The sequence below is a fragment of the Lampetra planeri genome, chromosome 28, assembly GCF_965212315.1.
Source record: "Lampetra planeri chromosome 28, kcLamPlan1.2.h2, whole genome shotgun sequence".
NCBI classification, from domain to species: Eukaryota; Metazoa; Chordata; class Hyperoartia; order Petromyzontiformes; family Petromyzontidae; genus Lampetra; species Lampetra planeri.
The window spans coordinates 11,662,215-11,683,230 of record NC_136134.1 but is presented as its reverse complement, the minus strand read 5'-3'; the positions used below and the strand labels follow the sequence as shown (position 1 = coordinate 11,683,230).

Here is a 21,016-nt window from a genome sequence, read left to right as displayed (position 1 = left end):
CTTCAGCAGTTGTTGGTGATTCAGTTGTTGCTTCCAAAGTTGTTCGGGATTCAGTTGTTGCTTCTGCAGTTGTAGGTGATTCAGTTGTTGCTTCTGCAGTTGTTGGGGATTCAGTTGTATCTTCAGCAGTTGTTGTTGATTCAGTTGTTGCTTCTGCAGTTGTTGGTGATTCAGTTGTTGCTTCTGCAGTTGTTGGTGATTCAGTTGTTGCTTCTGCAGTTGTTGGTGATTCAGTTGTTGCTTCTGCAGTTGTTGGGGATTCAGTTGTTGCTTCTGCAGTTGTTGGGGATTCAGTTGTTGCTTCTGCAGTTGTTGGGGATTCAGTTGTTGCTTCTGCAGTTGTTGGTGATTCAGTTGTTGCTTCTGCAGTTGTTGGTGATTCAGTTGTTGCTTCCAAAGTTGTTGGGGATTCAGTTGTTGCTTCCAAAGTTGTTGGTGATTCAGTTGTTGCTTCAGCAGTTGTTGGTGATTCATTTGTTGCTTCTGCAGTGGTTGGGGATTCAGTTGTTGCTTCCAAAGTTGTTGGGAATTCAGTTGTTGCTTCAGCAGTTGTTGGTGATTCAGTTGTTGCTTCAGCAGTTGTTGGGAATGCAGTTGTTGCTTCAGCAGTTGTTGGTGATTCAGTTGTTGCTTCTGCAGTTGTTGGTGATTCAGTTGTTGCTTCTGCAGTTGTTGGTGATTCAGTTGTTGCTTCTGCAGTTGTTGGTGATTCAGTTGTTGCTTCTGCAGTTGTTGGTGATTCAGTTGTTGCTTCTGCAGTTGTTGGGGATTCAGTTGTTGCTTCAGCAGTTGCTGGTGATTCAGTTGTTGCTTCTGCAGTTGTTGGGGATTCAGTTGTTGCTTCTGCAGTTGTTGGTGATTCAGTTGTTGCTTCTGCAGTTGTTGGTGATTCAGTTGTTGCTTCCAAAGTTGTTGGTGATTCAGTTGTTGCTTCTGCAGTTGTTGGTGATTCAGTTGTTGCTTCTGCAGTTGTTGGGGATTCAGTTGTTGCTTCTGCAGTTGTTGGTGATTCAGTTGTGGCTTCTGCAGTTGTTGGTGATTCAGTTGTTGCTTCTGCAGTTGTTGGGGATTCAGTTGTTGCTTCCAAAGTTGTTGGTGATTCAGTCGTTGCTACAGCAGTTGTTGGTGATTCAGTTGTTGCTTCCAAAGTTGTTGGTGATTCAGTTGTTGCTTCTGCATTTGTTGGTGATTCAGTTGTTGCTTCTGCAGTTGTTGGTGATTCAGTTGTCGCTTCTGCAGTTGTTGGTGATTCAGTTGTTGCTTCCAAAGTTGTTGGGAATGCAGTTGTTGCTTCAGCAGTTGTTGGTGATTCAGTTGTTGCTTCTGCAGTTGTTGGTGATTCAGTTGTTGCTTCTGCAGTTGTTGGTGATTCAGTTGTTGCTTCTGCAGTTGTTGGTGATTCAGTTGTTGCTTCTGCAGTTGTTGGTGATTCAGTTGTTGCTTCTGCAGTTGTTGGGGATTCAGTTGTTGCTTCAGCAGTTGCTGGTGATTCAGTTGTTGCTTCTGCAGTTGTTGGGGATTCAGTTGTTGCTTCTGCAGTGGTTGGGGATTCAGTTGTTGCTTCCAAAGTTGTTGGGGATTCAGTTGTTACTTCCAAAGATGTTGGTGATTCAGTTGTTGCTCCTGCAGTTGTTGGGGATTTAGTTGTTGCTTCCAAAGTTGTTGGGGATTCAGTTGTTGCTTCAGCAGTTGTTGGTGATTCAGTTGTTGCTTCCAAAGTTGTTGGGGATTCAGTTGTTGCTTTTGCAGTTGTAGGTGATTCAGTTGTTGCTTCTGCAGTTGTTGGGGATTCAGTTGTTTCTTCAGCAATTGTTGTTGATTCAGTTGTTGCTTCTGCAGTTGTTGGTGATTCAGTTGTTGCTTCTGCAGTTGTTGGTGATTCAGTTGTTGCTTCTGCAGTTGTTGGTGATTCAGTTGTTGCTTCTGAAGTTGTTGGTGATTCAGTTGTTGCTTCTGCAGTTGTTGGGGATTCAGTTGTTGCTTCTGCAGTTGTTGGGGATTCAGTTGTTGCGTCTGCAGTTGTTGGGGATTCAGTTGTTGCTTCTGCAGTTGTTGGTGATTCAGTTGTTGCTTCTGCAGTTGTTGGTGATTCAGTTGTTGCTTCCAAAGTTGTTGGGGATTCAGTTGTTGCTTCCAAAGTTGTTGGTGATTCAGTTGTTGCTTCAGCAGTTGTTGGTGATTCATTTGTTGCTTCTGCAGTGGTTGGGGATTCAGTTGTTGCTTCCAAAGTTGTTGGGAATTCAGTTGTTGCTTCAGCAGTTGTTGGTGATTCAGTTGTTGCTTCAGCAGTTGTTGGGAATGCAGTTGTTGCTTCAGCAGTTGTTGGTGATTCAGTTGTTGCTTCTGCAGTTGTTGGTGATTCAGTTGTTGCTTCTGCAGTTGTTGGTGATTCAGTTGTTGCTTCTGCAGTTGTTGGTGATTCAGTTGTTGCTTCTGCAGTTGTTGGTGATTCAGTTGTTGCTTCTGCAGTTGTTGGTGATTCAGTTGTTGCTTCTGCAGTTGTTGGTGATTCAGTTGTTGCTTCTGCAGTTGTTGGTGATTCAGTTGTTGCTTCTGCAGTTGTTGGTGATTCAGTTGTTGCTTTTGCAGTTGTTGGGGATTCAGTTGTTGCTTCTGCAGTTGTTGGGGATTCAGTTGTTGCTTCAGCAGTTGCTGGTGATTCAGTTGTTGCTTCTGCAGTTGTTGGGGATTCAGTTCTTGCTTCTGCAGTTGTTGGTGATTCAGTTGTTGCTTCTGCATTTGTTGGTGATTCAGTTGTTGCTTCCAAAGTTGTTGGGGATTCAGTTGTTACTTCCAAAGTTGTTGGTGATTCAGTTGTTGCTTCTGCAGTTGTTGGGGATTTAGTTGTTGCTTCCAAAGTTGTTGGGGATTCAGTTGTTGCTTCAGCAGTTGTTGGTGATTCAGTTGTTGTTTCCAAAGTTGTTGGGGATTCAGTTGTTGCTTCTGCAGTTGTAGGTGATTCAGTTGTTGCTTCTGCAGTTGTTGGGGATTCAGTTGTTGCTTCAGCAGTTGTTGTTGATTCAGTTGTTGCTTCTGCAGTTGTTGATGATTCAGTTGTTGCTTCTGCAGTTGTTGGTGATTCAGTTGTTGCTTCTGCAGTTGTTGGTGATTCAGTTGTTGCTTCTGCAGTTGTTGGGGATTCAGTTGTTGCTTCTGCAGTTGTTGGTGATTCGGTTGTTGCTTCTGCAGTTGTTGGCGATTCAGTTGTTGCTTCTGCAGTTGTTGGTGATTCAGTTGTTGCTTCTGCAGTTGCTGGGGATTCAGTTGTTGCTTCACCAGTCGTTGGTGATTCAGTTGTTGCTTCTGCAGTTGTTGGTGATTCAGTTGTTGCTTCTGCAGTTGTTGGGGATTCAGTTGTTGCTTCTACAGTTGTTGGGGATTCAGTTGTTGCTTCTGCAGTTGTTGGGGATTCAGTTGTTGCTTCTGCAGTTGTTGGTGATTCAGTTGTTGCTTCTGCAGTTGTTGGTGATTCAGTTGTTGCTTCCAAACTTGTTGGGGATTCAGTTGTTGCTTCCAAAGTTGTTGGTGATTCAGTTGTTGCTTCAGCAGTTGTTGGTGATTCAGTTGTTGCTTCTGCAGTTGTTGGGGATTCAGTTGTTGCTTCCAAAGTTGTTGGGGATTCAGTTGTTGCTTCAGCAGTTGTTGGTGATTCAGTTGTTGCTTCCAAAGTTGTTGGGGATTCAGTTGTTGCTTCAGCAGTTGTTGGTGATTCAGTTGTTGCTTCTGCAGTTGTTGGGGATTCAGTTGTTGCTTCAGCAGTTGTTGGTGATTCAGTTGTTGCTTCTGCAGTTGTTGGGGATTCAGTTGTTGCTTGAGCAGTTGTTGGTGATTCAGTTGTTTCTTCTGCAGTTGTTGGTGATTCAGTTGTTGCTTCTGCAGTTGTTGGTGATTCAGTTGTTGCTTCTGCAGTTGTTGGGGATTCAGTTGTTGCTTGAGCAGTTGTTGGTGATTCAGTTGTTGCTTCTGCAGTTGTTGGTGATTCAGTTGTTGCTTCAGCAGTTGTTGGTGATTCAGTTGTTACTTCCAAAGTTGTTGGTGATTCAGTTGTTGCTTCAGCAGTTGTTGTTGATTCAGTTGTTGCTTCTGCAGTTGTTGGTGATTCAGTTGTTGCTTCTGCAGTTGTTGGTGATTCAGTTGTTGCTTCTGCAGTTGTTGGTGATTCAGTTGTTGCTTCTGCAGTTGTTGGGGATTCAGTTGTTGCTTCTGCAGTTGTTGGTGATTCAGTTGTTGCTTCTGCAGTTGTTGGTGATTCAGTTGTTGCTTCTGCAGTTGTTGGGGATTCAGTTGTTGCTTCCAAAGTTGTTGGTGATTCAGTTGTTGCTTCTGCAGTTGTTGGTGATTCAGTTGTTGCTTCCAAAGTTGTTGGTGATTCAGTTGTTGCTTCTGCAGTTGTTGGTGATTCAATTGTTGCTTCAGCAGTTGTTGGTGATTCAGTTGTTGCTTCTGCAGTTGTTGGGGATTCAGTTGTTGCTTCCAAAATTGTTGGGGATTTAGTTGTTGCTTCAGCAGTTGTTGGTGATTCAGTTGTTGCTTCCAAAGTTGTTGGGGATTCAGTTGTTGCTTCTGCAGTTGTTGGGGATTCAGTTGTTGCTTCAGCAGTTGTTGTTGATTCAGTTGTTGCTTCTGCAGTTTTTGGTGATTCAGTTGTTGCTTCTGTAGTTGTTGGTGATTCAGTTGTTGCTTCTGCAGTTTTTGGTGATTCAGTTGTTGCTTCTGCAGTTGTTGGTGATTCAGTTGTTGCTTCTGCAGTTGTTGGTGATTCAGTTGTTGCTTCTGCAGTTGTTGGGGATTCAGTTGTTGCTTCTGCAGTTGTTGGTGATTCAGTTGTTGCTTCTGCAGTTGTTGGTGATTCAGTTGTTGCTTCTGCAGTTGTTGGGGATTCAGTTGTTGCTTCCAAAGTTGTTGGTGATTCAGTTGTTGCTACAGCAGTTGTTGGTGATTCAGTTGTTGCTTCCAAAGTTGTTGGTGATTCAGTTGTTGCTTCTGCAGTTGTTGGTGATTCAATTGTTGCTTCAACAGTTGTTGGTGATTCAGTTGTTGCTTCTGCAGTTGTTGGGGATTCAGTTGTTGCTTCCAAAGTTGTTGGGGATTCAGTTGTTGCTTCAGCAGTTGTTGGTGATTCAGTTGTTGCTTCCAAAGTTGTTGGGGATTCAGTTGTTGCTTCTGCAGTTGTTGGGGATTCAGTTGTTGCTTCAGCAGTTGTTGTTGATTCAGTTGTTGCTTCTGCAGTTTTTGGTGATTCAGTTGTTGCTTCTGTAGTTGTTGGTGATTCAGTTGTTGCTTCTGCAGTTGTTGGTGATTCAGTTGTTGCTTCTGCAGTTGTTGGTGATTCAGTTGTTGCTTCTGCAGTTGTTGGGGATTCAGTTGTTGCTTCTGCAGTTGTTGGGGATTCAGTTGTTGCTTCTGCAGTTGTTGGGGATTCAGTTGTTGCTTCTGCAGTTGTTGGTGATTCAGTTGTTGCTTCTGCAGTTGTTGGTGATTCAGTTGTTGCTTCCAAAGTTGTTGGGGATTCAGTTGTTGCTTCCAAAGTTGTTGGTGATTCAGTTGTTGCTTCAGCAGTTGTTGGTGATTCAGTTGTTGCTTCTGCAGTTGTTGGGGATTCAGTTGTTGCTTCCAAAGTTGTTGGGTATTCAGTTGTTGCTTCAGCAGTTGTTGGTGATTCAGTTGTTGCTTTCAAAGTTGTTGGGAATGCAGTTGTTGCTTCAGCAGTTGTTGGTGATTCAGTTGCTTCTGCAGTTGTTGATGATTCAGTTGTTGCTTCAGCAGTTGTTGGTGATTCAGTTCTTGCTTCTGCAGTTGTTGGTGATTCAGATGTTGCTTCTTCAGTTGTTGGTGATTCAGTTGTTGCTTCTGCAGTTGTTGGGGATTCAGTTGTTGCTTCAGCAGTTGTTGGTGATTCAGTTGTTGCTTCTGCAGTTGTTGGGGATTCAGTTGTTGCTTCTGCAGTTGTTGGTGATTCAGTTGTTGCTTCTGCAGTTGTTGGTGATTCAGTTGTTGCTTCCAAAGTTGTTGGGGATTCAGTTGTTATTTCCAAAGTTGTTGGTGATTCAATTGTTGCTTCTGCAGTTGTTGGTGATTCAGTTGTTGCTCCTGCAGGTGTTGGTGATTCAGTTGTTGCTTCTGCAGTTGTTGGTGATTCAGTTGTTGCTTCCAAAGTTGTTGGGAATTTAGTTGTTGCTTCTGCAGTTGTTGGGGATTCAGTTGTTGCTTCCAAAGTTGTTGAGGATTCAGTTGTTGCTTCAGCAGTTGTTGGTGATTCAGTTGTTGCTTCTGCAGTTGTTGGGGATTCAGTTGTTGCTTCTGCAGTTGTTGGTGATTCAGTTGTTGCTTCTGCAGTTGTTGGGGATTCAGTTGTTGCTTCTGCAGTTGTTGGTGATTCAGTTGTTGCTTCGAAAGTTGTTGGGGATTCAGTTGTTGCTTCTTCAGTTGTTGGGGATTCAGTTGTTGCTTCCAAAGTTGTTGGGGATTCAGTTGTTGCTTCCAAAGTTGTTGAGGATTCAGTTGTTCCTTCTGAAGTTGTTGAGGATTCAGTTGTTGTTGGTTCTGCAGTTGTTTCTAGGGATGCAGTTGTTTCTGCAGTTGTTGGGGATTCAGTTGTTCCTTCCAAAGTTGTTGGTGATTCAGTTGTTGCTTCTGCAGTTGTTGGTGATTCAGTTGTTGCTTCCAAAGTTGTTGGGAATTCAGTTGTTGCTTCTGCAGTTGTTGGGGATTCAGTTGTTGCTTCTGCAGTTGTTGGTGATTCAGTTGTTGCTTCCAAAGTTGTTGGGGATTCAGTTGTTGCTTCTGCAGTTGTTGGGGATTCAGTTGTTGCTTCCAAAGTTGTTGAGGATTCAGTTGTTGTTGGTACTGCAGTTGTTGCTAGGGATGCAGTTGTTTCTGCAGTTGTTGGGGATTCAGTTGTTGCTCCAAAAGTTGTTGGGGATTCAGTTGCTGCTTCAGCAGTTGTTGGTGATTCAGCTGTTGCTTCTGTAGTTGTTGGTGATTCAATTGTTGCTTCTGCAGTTGTTGGTGATTCAGTTGTTGCTCCTGCAGGTGTTGGTGATTCAGTTGTTGCTTCTGCAGTTGTTGGTGATTCAGTTGTTGCTTCCAAAGTTGTTGGGAATTCAGTTGTTGCTTCTGCAGTTGTTGGGGATTCAGTTGTTGCTTCCAAAGTTGTTGAGGATTCAGTTGTTGCTTCAGCAGTTGTTGGTGATTCAGTTGTTGCTTCTGCAGTTGTTGGGGATTCAGTTGTTGCTTCTGCAGTTGTTGGTGATTCAGTTGTTGCTTCCAAAGTTGTTGGGGATTCAGTTGTTGCTTCTGCAGTTGTTGGGGATTCAGTTGTTGCTTCCAAAGTTGTTGGGGATTCAGTTGTTGCTTCCAAAGTTGTTGAGGATTCAGTTGTTCCTTCTGAAGTTGTTGAGGATTCAGTTGTTGTTGGTTCTGCAGTTGTTTCTAGGGATGCAGTTGTTTCTGCAGTTGTTGGGGATTCAGTTGTTGCTTCCAAAGTTGTTGGTGATTCAGTTGTTGCTTCTGCAGTTGTTCGGAATTCAGTTGTTGCTTCTGAAGTTGTTAGGACTTCGGTTGTTGTTTGCTCTGTAGTCAGAGATTCAGTTGTTGTTAGGGATGCAGTTGTTTCTGCAGTTGTTGGTGATTCACTTGTTGCTTCTACAGTTGTTGAGTATTCACTTGTTGTCTGTGCAGTTGTTGGGGATTCACCTGTTGTTGCTTCTGAAGTTGTTTGGGATTCAGTTATTGTTTGCTCTGTAGTCAGGGATTCAGTTGTTGTTGGGGATTCAGTTGTTGCTTCTGAAGTTGTTGGGGATTCAGTTTTTGTTTGCTCTGTAGTCAGGGATTCAGTTGTTGGTTCCACAGTTGTTGAGGATTCACTTGTTGTTGGTTCTGCCGTTGTTGCTAGGGATGCAGTTGTTTCTGCAGTTGTTGGGGATTCAGTTGTTGTTTCTGCAGTTGTTGGGGATTCAGTTGTTGCTTCCAAAGTTATTGGGGATTCAGTTGTTTGTTCTGCAGTTGTTGTTGGGGATTCAGTTGTTTGTTCTGCAGTCGTTGTTGGTTCTGCGGTTGTTGTTGGTGATTCACTTGTTGGTTCTGCAGTTGTTGTAGGAGATTCAGTTGTAGGGGATTCAGTTGTTGGTTCTCCAGTTGTTGTCGGGGATTCTGTTGTTTGTTCTGAAGTTGCTGTGGATTCAGTTATTTGGGATTCACTTGCAGTTGTTTCTGAAGTTATTGTTAGAGCTTCAGTTTTTGTTGTATCTACTGTTGTCCAATAATCAGTTGTTGTTAGGTATTCAGTGGTTGACACTTCACTTGTTGACATATCTGTTGCTGTTGATAAAGCATAAATACAAATGTTAATTTTGCATGTTAACCTGTAATTCAGCTTTCTTTCTCAATCTACATCTCCATTAATCATCACGAGCTAAGATCTATGTATTGCTGGATAGATACCTCCTAATGTTTTTACCATTTTTAAAGATATTGCAAAGCCACATAATTCCATCTCCACGCCATTAAATATCGATGTCCCTGGTGTTTCCTCTCCCTTAACTACCATTCCTTTACTATTCTCGTCCATTACTCATCATTTTTTCTCGTGATTTCACCTGCCCAAGATCACTTGCTTTTCTGGATAGCTTATATTTTGTATTGAATATAATGCAGCCTACCTTTCACCATTCGTTCAATGTTATTTGTTACTGTCCATGCTTCTGATTCTTGCCATAGCATTAGGTGAAAACTAAATTTTTGAGTACGTTGGTATGTTGCTTTTAATTATAAAAACGAATTGTTTCAAAATTACTCTAACCTGCTCTCACTCACCTTTTTGATCTGTCTTCAATAACTTCCCTAGATGTACATCCTCTTTTTGTACTCCACATCACAGCAATCATCACCCCTGATTTGAAGACGAATAGCTGTTTGCAGGCCAGATGCTGAGTGAGTCACTTTCAAAAGTGTTAAGATAACATGTGATATAGTGTTCTGATCCACCCTGGCACATGGGGCACTACATCATAATAAATCATTCTCATATAATTCATATCGCTTGTGTCCTTCTGACTATTATTATCTTTTGTTCAGTGAACTTGTTGTACGTGACTTTTGTTTTGGTCATATTTATCTTTATCTTAACTCTTCAGCTTTCCATGTTATATGTACACTTTCACAAACATTCTGATTCATAATTAGTTTATGAATCAGAATGGCCTCTTCATGACATAGAGATAGAGAAGCCAGAGAGATATATTGGATGAGAGTTGGAGACTTTACTTTACATCATGCACAGTCAAGTTTATTAAACAAATGCTGCTGAAATTACAAGGAAATTATTGGAAACAGCACCCCATTTGTAGAGATAAATGGATATCATTAAACCATCTCTTATCATCAGTGCATGTGTAATATGAGGATGCACCCGGAGGTAACTGGGCGATGGTGATAGACTCTGCCGGCCTCAGCCCACAGCCAATGGGACGTCGAGCCAAGGGCGTAGCCCTGGGGCTGTATAGCAACATCGAGAAGGTTCCATGGGAAAGGCTTATGATTGGCTATGTGGCATCACGTGAGCCAGGTGATATAAGGGGTGGAGAGAGACAGTTCGGGGTCAGTGCGAAGAGCTTGAAGGAGAGACTACATCTTGTGCCTCTGGCACGCCAGCGGCCACGTGGCAGGCCGGAGGCTGTCTCCCGAACGCCATTAGCCAGCGGTGTGAGGGGGCGAGGAAAGCGAGCAATCGCCACGCTCTGAAGGGAGTAACGGGAGTAACGGGAAAAGGAACCCAGTGTGAGAGAGAGCTGTGAACCGGGAAAAAAACGAATAAAGATGTAATAATCCTTCTTGAGACGGCTTCGGAATCAGTCCATTTTATTTCCACTCCACAATACACTTTACTCACTCACTCTCCGTTGCTGGCAGACAACGGAGAGAGGACAGACTTCACACTAAGTCCCCACCGTGCACGTGGCAGCCCGAGCCCCCGTCCGCGCGTGACCCTGCTCTTGTCAGTTTCCAGTCTGCTCTCGATCGTTCCCTCTCACTCTCTCTTAATCCCTTCGTCACGTGGTCCCCCCAGCCAATTGTTCATGGACAGCTTCGACCATTCTCGATGGTTCCCTGTCAATCCCGGGACCACGCCTCTCATCCGGCTCCCCATTAGCTGGGGCCCCGAATGGCTAGGCCAATCACTCCTGATGACATGCCGTGATCACGCCTGGGCCATGCTCCCTATCTCAACCCTTATTGGCTACAAGCAGGACCGGCAAGCCAATCTCCACGTGAACCCTCTATGGCTGTTATTACAAAGACAAGACAAGAGAATACGATATCGTCCGGAGTGGGTTTATTACACATGTATACCGTCAGTGACTGCACCTCCCCTTTTCCCCACCTCTCCGCAATAGGAATAAGGCTGACTGCTCGAGCCACTATAATTTGTGGATTGGGGAAATTCTTCTTCTCTTAAAGACCCAGACTTGGGTGTACATTCCATGAGCAGAGTAACATTACACTCATAAAAACAACAACCCTTCCTCATATAAAAATCTAATATAGATATATAATCTAAGAATAGGCTTTCCCCTTTTTGTTTTGTTGCCAGAAAAAATGGGAAAACTTATTCTTATAGATATAAAATATTATATATAAACATAATATTCTTACAATATCATATTTTTATATTACGTATTCAGAGCTACCAAAGCCAGTAGCGTCCTGCTCAAATGAGCATCGAGGCATTAGTGCTCATCTCTCATTTACAGTTCTGAGAAAGTGGTGGAAATTCCTTATTCCATGGCAGAGCCCAGAAGAACAATGCGGACAATCACAACAACAACAACGCCACAATCCATACAACGTGTGCAACACAATCCCTGTGATCGTCACGACAAGCAACGGACATTTCGAACATGCGGTCGCTCAACACAACTCAAAAACACAATTTCACAGGCGATCCGTCACCGAAATGTCCAGTTATTGACGTCGGTCCTTCCCCCGGGCAGATTTGTGGCCATCACTGGCCAAAAGGGCTTGCAATCAAGCCCAGGGGGGGCTTAGAGGTCTTTGGGGCCCCCAACGCCAGGGATTTGTAACTGCGGGTGGTACAACACATTTCCCTCGGCGTCCGATTACTCCGGCCAACCGCCCCGGCCCAACCGACACCCCAGACCGCACAACACTGGGGATAAATAATTCAAGTCGAGGATGAACATACGGCTCTAAGCGCGAGTTGTGGACAACTCAGCAGCGACATCTTACTCGCTCATGCCCACACCGCGGCCGTCGAATTTCAACGACATCCACCGGCCATTTACCTGGCCAGTGCAATTTCGGTCGAATGCAGTGGCAGGAATGGTTCCCAATCTCCCTTTAACAATGTTAGCACCCCAAGCGGTGTGAGCCCATGGCCCTTCCACTCTAGACGGGCCAAGGAAGACCCCCGCCTCCGGCCCGCCAGGTCAAATTGTCCACAACAACGCAACCGGACCCCATCCCCCGAGCAATGTGAGCCCCAGCCCCATGCTCCAGACGTTCCAAGGAGGGTCTCAACCTCCGGGCCGTCAGGTCAAACCATCTGCTACAACACGACGGGACCACTACTCTTGTGTCAGGCGGGATCTCTAGAGATTCCCTGAATGCAACCTGAACCAAAACCTCTGCTCGCCAATGCGGGGAATTCACATAACATTCGTGGCCCCGATGCCATCTGACCATAACCCTGGTCATCAACAAATCATGGGGGCATCCTGCTCAGGATCCATGCCCAAGAAATAGGCTACAGCCAGCGTCTCAAATCCAACACTGGCGTCAAATCTCAACCTCTCCTCATCTGACATAGGCTATAATACCCCAACTTTCCCATTCGCCGCTACACACGCAATCACCACAAATGAACCACAACGATTCCTCAATTTATAGGGCTTCATAACAAAATACAACTCCAGAATCACAAGTTGCCAAGGCACCCATCCCTTAAAACACAAAACTCCACACCTTACACACAATCCGACTATTCCCGATGAATCAGCAGCCGCTACTACTACTCAGCCCGCCAGCTTTCGCCACTGCGTGCCTGAGTTTGGTCTCTACGACATCCGATGACCCTGATGCGTGAGGTGGTTTTTAGCGGTTGGGTATCTGTTGCATCACGACTCGCCTGGGCCAGGCCATGGCTGTCGATGAGGCGGTGGATGCAAGGGGCTCCACGATGTCCCCATGACTCTTGTCATCCCTGCGCGAAGTTTCGAAGCTGGCCACAGCGGAGCAGGCGGGCCTGGGCACCCGTGGCGAAGGTGCTGAATTGGACCGGGATCGCCACTTTCGGTGTCATCCCGGCATCCCTCCGCGATCCGCTGCCATCACCTCCCCCATAGACTCCGTTTCTTCCTCCGACGGCTCCAAGGCAATCTTTGATGGTTGGCCAGTCCACTCGTCCCCAATTGCAGACTTTCCGATCCATGCAGCCACCCAAGTCCATTTCCGCAAGGTTTCGTACACTTGCAAGCACCACGCAGGGCCGATGGTGGGTCATATACTGCAGACATCTCCTTGTAGGTATCCTGAAGCATAGCCCTCTTCTCCTCAGGGATGGCCCAGAAGGCTGCGAGGCCATCATCGTCAATAGCCGTAGGTAAAGCTATCAACGCCTCCTCCTCCGTCCCCCGACGGACCGTAAGCTGCTACAAACCGGCGGGTGAAGGCACTCCAATTCCCCCCGCCCCCCGCCGCCGTAAATTCACTAATCAAAGGCAATCTTCGTGGTTGCTCGGCGGCCCCTCACCTCGCCGCCCGAGTTGACACCGCCACTGCTGCTTCACGCTTCCCCTCACGCGATTCTGTCAATGCTTGTCCCATCAATCACCATTAGCAAACACTTAGGTCCCACACTACCCAAACATGACCCTGTCTGTTCCCGTTATGTTAATTAGTAACCATGGTCCCGTGGAGCCGTACTGTCCCTACATCACCCCGTACTGTCCTTACATATGTATAATTATTATATAATTGTTAAACCATTATGCGTTATGCCCGTTTGCCTCTTTAAGATAATTAATAGTAATTTCTCTCAAAACGTTAATTACAGCACATTTCTCTATCATATTTGCTTGTTTCATATGCAAACGTGTTTTTAGAATAATGTATGTTATTCTTAATGCTTAAATAAACATATTACATATTTAATATGCCGTATAGATTCAAAGCTTTCGTGACTGCATGAATTACTCTTTGGTTCTTTGGGTAAAGTCACGTGACTTTACCGAAAGAACCAAATAGTATTTTTCGATTTAAAGCTTTCGTGACTGCAGGGATTCATCTTCTTGGTTCTTTCAGTAAAGTCACGTAGAATGGAAATAATAAAATAATAAAAATAAAACATCATAAAATAATTCTCACGACGTTTCGGCCACAATGCAAGCATCCGTCCTCAGGTGAAGAACAGGTCTGTCGAGAAGACAGAGTCTGAATGACACACTCCAGGCTTGGAGCGACTATTTAAGCTGGGATGGAGGGGGGAAGGGCGCCTTGACAAAATAATTTGCATATCAAGAGGAATTTAGCATATTTCTGGGAAATGCAGATATGCGATATGCAATTCCTCGACCACATCAATTCCATACACCCAGCCATCAGATTCACCATGGAAGTCGAAAAAGATGGCAAGCTACCCTTTTTGGATGTCCTAATTAAAAGGAGACCTGATGGTTAAATGAGCCACTCTGTCTACAGCAAAGCCACCCATACGGATGCTTACCTAAAACCGGATTTCCACCACCATCCATCCCAGAAGAATTCCCTCATCAAGACTCTATACCATAGAGCCCAATGCATCTCCGACCAGGAACACATTGCCAGTGAACTCAAACACGTACGCCAAGCTCTTAAGGCTAATGGTTACTCCGACTACACAATCCGCAAAGCCATCACTCCAACCATCAAGAAGGATCCTGTTGAGGAGCCTTTCAAAACCATCACCTTACCCTACATTTCTGGGGTCACAAAAAAGATCTCCAAAATCCTGATAAAACGCAAGATCCAGGTCCGATTCAACACAGTACATAAAATCCGTGATCTGGTCCCGTCTGTAAAAGATGTTGTTCCAGACATACAGTACCCTGGCGTCTGCAAACTAAGTTGCCTCTGTGGTAGCAGTTACATTGGAGAAACCAAACGACATGTCTCGGACCGCATCCGTGAACATAAAACAGACTTTAAACACGGTAGGACAAACACCTCAGCCGTGGCATATCACTGTTATAATTCAGTGGGCTCACATGATATTGACTTCTCCAAGACAGAGGTTCTCTGCAAGCCATCTGGCTACCATGAGAGATTCGTTCATGAGGCGATCCACATATACAAACACAGAGACAATTTCAACCGAGAAGATGGATTCTGGCTCAGCAATCATTGGAAGGACGTAATAAACCATTTCGAATCTTAACTGATTGTGTTCACGTTTACGGTGACTTTCAGACCGCGTTCCACTCACTGGCATTGATTATATATCTTGTATTCTCCGCAGGGAATGGATTCTTTGCTCCGCTGCAAGTCTCCTACCACTACTCTCCCATTGACATATTTCGTTGCTTCATCTTAGTATCTTTCACGCGACGGTCAATGGTACAGTGTATAGCGGATTGTATAATAATAAATAGTTGAAAATTGTAATGTTTAATACAATGTACAAAGTAATATATAGTATCGTAATTGTATAGTGAATATACAGCAGTGTGATATACATTAGGGTGGGTAGAATAATACATAGTGTAATATTACAATGTATAAGGTATAGGGTGGTTTATAGCAATACAGTATGTAATTTAATGTTGGGTTTGTCTATGGCAGTATATAGTACGGTGTAGACTCGTGCAATGTAAGAGAATAAAGTTTAGCTGGAAGCATATTATATTTTTTGCGACGTAGAATTGTAATGTATTACTTACTGTTAGTAGCTCAGCTTATTAGAGAGTATATTTAGTATGCTGATGATACTATGTAGTTTATACTTAAGTTGTTTACGTGGTGGTTTAGTTACTGCAGCTACATACTATTAACATACCTTCCCTTTATTAATGTTACCCTTATCCCCTCCATTTGATGCTGCTAATCCTGCATGCACGGGCATAATGAATTTAAACCCCCTGCCAAATCTCCTACGCATTTCACAAGTAGTACTAATCGCATATCTGCATTTCCAATAAATATGCTAAATTCCTCTTGATATGCAAATTCTTTTGTCAAGGCGCCCTTCCCCCCTCCATCCCAGCTTAAATAGTCGCTCCAAGCCTGGAGTGTGTCATTCAGACTCTGTCTTCTCGACAGACCTGTTCTTCACCTGAGGACGGCCGCTTGCGTTATGGCCGAAACTTCGTGAGAATTATTTTATGATGTTTTTTTTTTAATAAATTGTATTATTTTATTATTTCCATTCTACGTGACTTTACCGAAAGAACCAAGAAGATGAACCAAATAGTAATTCTGTATAGACTTTAACAGCTTTAAATGCTCTATTTATTTACGCAATAATAATGTTAATACAGCATTTTTACCTATCATATCTACTTTTGATTCTAGTCATACTTACAAACGAGTGTTGAGAATAACCTACACTTTATAACTGTTACTATGATTGTTGACATTAGTAACTTAAATCCGTAATATGTAATTATTAAAGATTTACCTCAGAATGCTACAAAGTTGTGTTCAATTCTTGATCACATAACTCTATCCGTACAAGTTGTAGCCTTATCCCACTGCTCACTACCTCGTACAGTACATTGAATCTACCCAGTTACTTTATTTCACGTACCTGTACACAAGAAGTAACACTTTTATTTAAAGCCCGCCTCTCACTGCTTAGCAACATCACTGCTGTCAATCTGATGTTGGTTTCCCACCAAAATCCGGGATGAGAGGGCAGGGCCCGAGTGGTACCCTGCTTGGATCAGCGTTGAGCTTTGATCAGCCAACTTGGCTGGGAATGTCTTTAATAGCATCCTGAACATTATTCTAATAGAGGGGGGGGGGGGGGTGCGTCTCTAACTGACACCACGTCCCACACCTAGAACTCTAAATATCTGAAGACTCTAATGTAAATTCCTGGGCCCCCAAATCTGGGGGCTGTAAAAGCTGAAATTCAGCAACAATGTTGTATGAGTCCGGTACTAGACAATGGAGGGGAAGGAAGACCTAACATAGACTTGAAACAAAGTGGCTGCCATTTGGGCTCGTCAAACTTTTCGGGGTAGCTAGTGGAATTGCACGACTAGAAGGGCTAGAAGCGAACATTAGACAATAATATACAGAACTCTTATCTGTAAGCCGATTACCCAAGACCCTTTTATTATCGCCACCGTCCATGGATTTTCCCATGGGTGGTGCGGAACGGCTTCAAATGACTCGCGAATGTTTTTTTTGTGGTGAAGAGGGGAGTCACACTGCAAATCACTCCAATTGTTGTGGCTTGTCTGCAAAACTCTTGTATTTAAAGTAGAAAAAAAGTCATAGAGAAAGAGAGACACTGAGCACGGTGTGATCAAAGACCATGCCGCGGGCTGGACGTGCATAGCTCCCAAACGCAAGGCAGCATGCGCAGAGAGACACTCGCAGAGACACGGAGACAAGAGATACACTCAGGGACATGAAGCCATATGCACACACACAAAGGCAGAGATCCCCGAATAGCCTTAAAAAATGTTTTTATGAAGGCCAGCACGGCACACGAGGGAGTGGGTGGCCAGCATCACTCCCGGCCGCCTTTGTCTCCCGAGTGGTGATCTTTACACACCACACCAGATACTCGTTTTTGGCTAAGTCGACCTAGGTGAATCTCAGTACCGGTTGAGATCATTGTCACTGGTGTTGGTCGTGAATAGAAATCGAACTCGGGTCACAGGGTTAGAAGTGCAGTGCGCTGACCTCTACACGACCGCACAGGGAAGTATAGACATCGAGAGACAAACACTCAACGTTGAACTAGGAATGAAAGCAGCACAGCAATATTCCCAAAGAAGAACGCGTGCAATGAGTGTGCACTGCTGCGATAAAGATATATGAACGCGATTTCAGAAGATGGTCTCATGCAGGAGTGTAGGAGTCTAGTACAAGAATGGATATTTCTGCTCTGCCCTCTGCTGCCCACCACGTAGCCCCACAGTGGCCTCTAACAATCTGTGATGATGACACCCCGCAATTTCTTGCTAAGGATGTAAATTCAACGTGCTCCGCTGAAGATAAGTGTGAGGCAAGTGCAAACTGACAATGAAGGAAACGGCAAATCAAAAGTGGAACGCTGACAACGCAAGATGCATTTTCTCGTGTCTGCGCCTGCCAGTTGAGCTGCTCTACCTTCGAGGTCTGGCATTCTGACCGCACAAATTCTCTAAGATGATATTCTGTGCGAATGCTCCTGCGCCACTGGATGATCTCTCCGTTCCTTCTCCTGAGTCGACGTCTCTGTCGAACCATTCACAACCGGTGCTGGCACTCTGTCCTCAGTCTCGCCCACCGACCGTTCGATTGATGTTTAACACTCTACCAAACGCACTGCATGCATTCCTTCTGGACGTGTCTGTATAAATACAAACTGCGCATTAGAATAAGTGGAAAGGCCCATGGGGGCCTCCTGTAGCCCATCAGAGAGCAAGGTGTTTAAATATTCACGCGAGGCTCCCATGGGAAGAATCCATGTATTTCCACTGCTGCATTAGTCACTCCTCGCAATTGGCTATAGCCAGGCCCTAATGTATTTTTCAGTTACGAATGCGTTGGTTTCCTCCACTCGGCTCTCCTCGGTGGGGAGTCGCATGCGCCCCGAACTGGATCTGATCGATGTGGTGAAATAAAGATGCACATGGCAGCAGCTTGGAGTGCTTTATGAAATGGCAGCCTAGGGAGGGATCATGCCGGAGAGTATGTCCGCTGTGCGGGCGGACCGATGGAATCAACTCGTGCGCAGTCACCACGCGGATTGTTGCCTGTAACCGATGCCGTCTAATGTTAAGTTGATGTATTGAATAACAATTCTTAACGGTTATTCATGACCATCAGCAATTGGTATTCATGGAATGCAGCCTCGTCAACACTGGCATGGCAAGCGATTCCATAAGCTTGGTTCAAGTGACACATCACCAATCGTTGCCAAATTACAAAAGGAATTTACTCGGCATTGCCCAACCCAATATCATTCGTCATCATATGTTGATCACGTGGTGAGTTGTATAATTTGTGTTTCACGGTTTTAATTCTTACTCCAGGGTTTCTGACATTAGCAATCATCAGTTAGCGGAGATGGACACGATGCAATTCGTAATGTGGAGCGGCCAGGAGATACATTTAATATATGTATTAAAACCACATCGTGACCAAACGTATAGCATAGTGCAAATCGTATTGGGTAAGCAGACGTCTTCAATCTCGACACACAACAACATCCGAGATAACAACTACGACACAACAATACAACAACTACAACACAACCGGCCGTGCGACTTGGCAGTGGAGGGAGCGGTTCTCAAAGGGAAGGTGGCGAGTTCACATCCTGGTTGGGGGTTGACTCAGCCTATCATCCCCCTGAGGTCCCTACAATGCGTTTGTGAGGAAGTCAATAGAGATTGTCCGATGTAAATCTTCACCCCGCCATACGAATGTGGAATTTCCACCAGAAGCTCTGCACTGTTAACACGAGATGAGCCCCACTCAATGCTCAATTGAATCGGAGATCACAAAATCACTCCTGACTTTGACTCTTACACAAGTCCTGGAGAAGAACCCAAAGCATAAACTCACAAACGTATTAAAAAATAAAAAGGATGGAAAATGGAACGGAGAATAAGTGAGCAGGTCAGCGATTTTACAGCTACATGACTGATTGCGCGTTAAAGCAGCGATTGCAGCAAAAGTTCCTGAACAGTATCAACACTAGAGGGGGGGGGGGGGGTTGCTTTAATTGTATTAATTACATAGGCCCTCCTCCCCAATTTACAATCGTAAAACTGTTAAAACTACGTTTTATTTGACCAGGTAAGGCCCACAGAGCTACGTAGCTCTTTTTCAGAAGCGACCTTGGCCACAAATGATTGCCCAACGAAGTGGCTTGTCGCCTTCATGTGTGAATGTAAATCAGCCAAATACTCTCAGCGCGTGACGATTTTAAATGTGGAGGGGAAAAATGGAGGGCCCTGAGAAAAATCCACGCGACCACGAGGAGAGAGACACGCAAACTCCAAACATACAGCAGACGTCAGGGTCGGGATCGAACCCACGAACTCCTGTATACCAGACGTGGGAGTTAACATCTCCTAGCCACCGCGGAATCCTAGCCCCAGTATGTAAACAACTCAACACCGTTGTCAATAACGTTGCGGCCTTCAAAGGAATAGTAAACAACAGGCAACATTTCAGCCGATTGCTTTTCTTTACAGCACGCATAGAAGTCGGAGACAGAGTTGACGATAAGAGTTGGAGACTTACATGTATTTGAGTGTCTCTATTTATTTGAGTGTCTCTTTAGTTCTTGTTATAAAAATCTACAGGGAAGGCAAATGTCGTATGCCAACAAATGTGTGTTCCAATAGGGGTGACACCATATATGAGCCCAAAAATCCATTATTTATTTTCTCAGCTGCACTTTCTGCCAATAATACAGGAGGTGTTAAGATGTTGAAACACCCGATAGACATCTATTACAAGGCATCAGGTCTGCATTAACCACACAAACGTGTGGTAAAACATGCAATCAAATGTAATTTGGTTATTTGCGCATTGTCCAGAGACAGATAGATACTCCGTTTTAATTGGACGTAGCCTTCCATCACGTGACTTTGAAGAACGCAGCTTATGATTATCGTACTTTTTCCTAAGACGCGGTCGCCAGAAATGCCATGCCTGGGTGGGGTAGTGCTACATGCATGTGGGGTAGTGCTACATACATGTGGGGTGGGGTTGTGCTACATGCATGTGGGGTAGTGCTACATGCATGTGGGGTGGGGTAGTGCTACATGCATGTGGGGTGGGGTAGTGCTACATACATGTGGGGTGGGGTAGTGCTACATACATGTGGGGTAGTGCCACATGCATGTGGGGTGGGGTAGTTCTACATACATGTGGGGTGGGGTAGTGCTACATGCATGTGGGGTAGTGCTACATACATGTGGGGTGGGGTAGTGCTACATACATGTGGGGTAGTGCTACATGCATGTGGGGTAGTGCTACATGCGTGTGGGGTAGTGCTACATGCATGTGGGGTAGTGCTACATGCATGTGGGGTAGTGCTATATACATGTGGGGTGGGGTTGTGCTACATGCATGTGGGGTAGTGCTACATGCATGTGGGGTGGGGTAGTGCTACATGCATGTGGGGTGGGGTAGTGCTACATACATGTGGGGTGGGGTAGTGCTACATACATGTGGGGTAGTGCTACATGCATGTGGGGTGGGGTAGTGCTACATACATGTGGGGTGGGGTAGTGCTACATGCATGTGGGGTAGTGCTACATACATGTGGGGTGGGGTAGTGCTACATACATGTGCGGTAGTGCTACATGCATGTGGGGTAGTGCTACATGCGTGTGGGGTAGTGCTACATGCATGTGGGGTAGTGCTACAGGCATGTGGGGTGGGGTAGTGCTACATACATGTGGGGTAGTGCTACATACATGTGGGGTAGTGCTACATACATGTGGGGTGGGGTAGTGCTACATGCATGTGGGGTAGTGCTACATGTGGGGTGGGGTAGTGCTACATGTATGTGGGGTGGGGTAGTGCTACATACATGTGGGGTAGTGCTACATGCATGTGAGGTGGGGTAGTGCTACATGCATGTGGGGTAGTGCTACATGTGGGGTGGGGTAGTGCTACATGTATGTGGGGTGGGGTAGTGCTACATACATGTGGGGTAGTGCTACATGCATGTGAGGTGGGGTAGTGCTACATGCATGTGGCGCAGAGCTACATGCATGCACTTTATTTTGTTCACTTTTATGATAATTTTTGTTTGTTTACTCAAGATAACCTCGCCAAGTCTTAG

At 44.9% G+C, this 21,016-nt stretch overlaps 1 protein-coding gene across 1 annotated transcript in view; it reads right to left on the bottom strand.

The window, feature by feature from the left end:
• The window catches only part of LOC144728270 (uncharacterized), an 83,233-nt gene extending 74,922 nt beyond the window's left edge, over nt 1-8,311 (bottom strand). The window contains exon 1 of the mRNA XM_078607580.1: nt 7,265-8,311. Coding sequence (XP_078463706.1) covers nt 7,265-8,311 — 1,047 coding nt within the window. The remainder of the gene's footprint in view (nt 1-7,264) is intronic.
• Nucleotides 8,312-21,016: the final 12,705 nt, after the last annotated feature.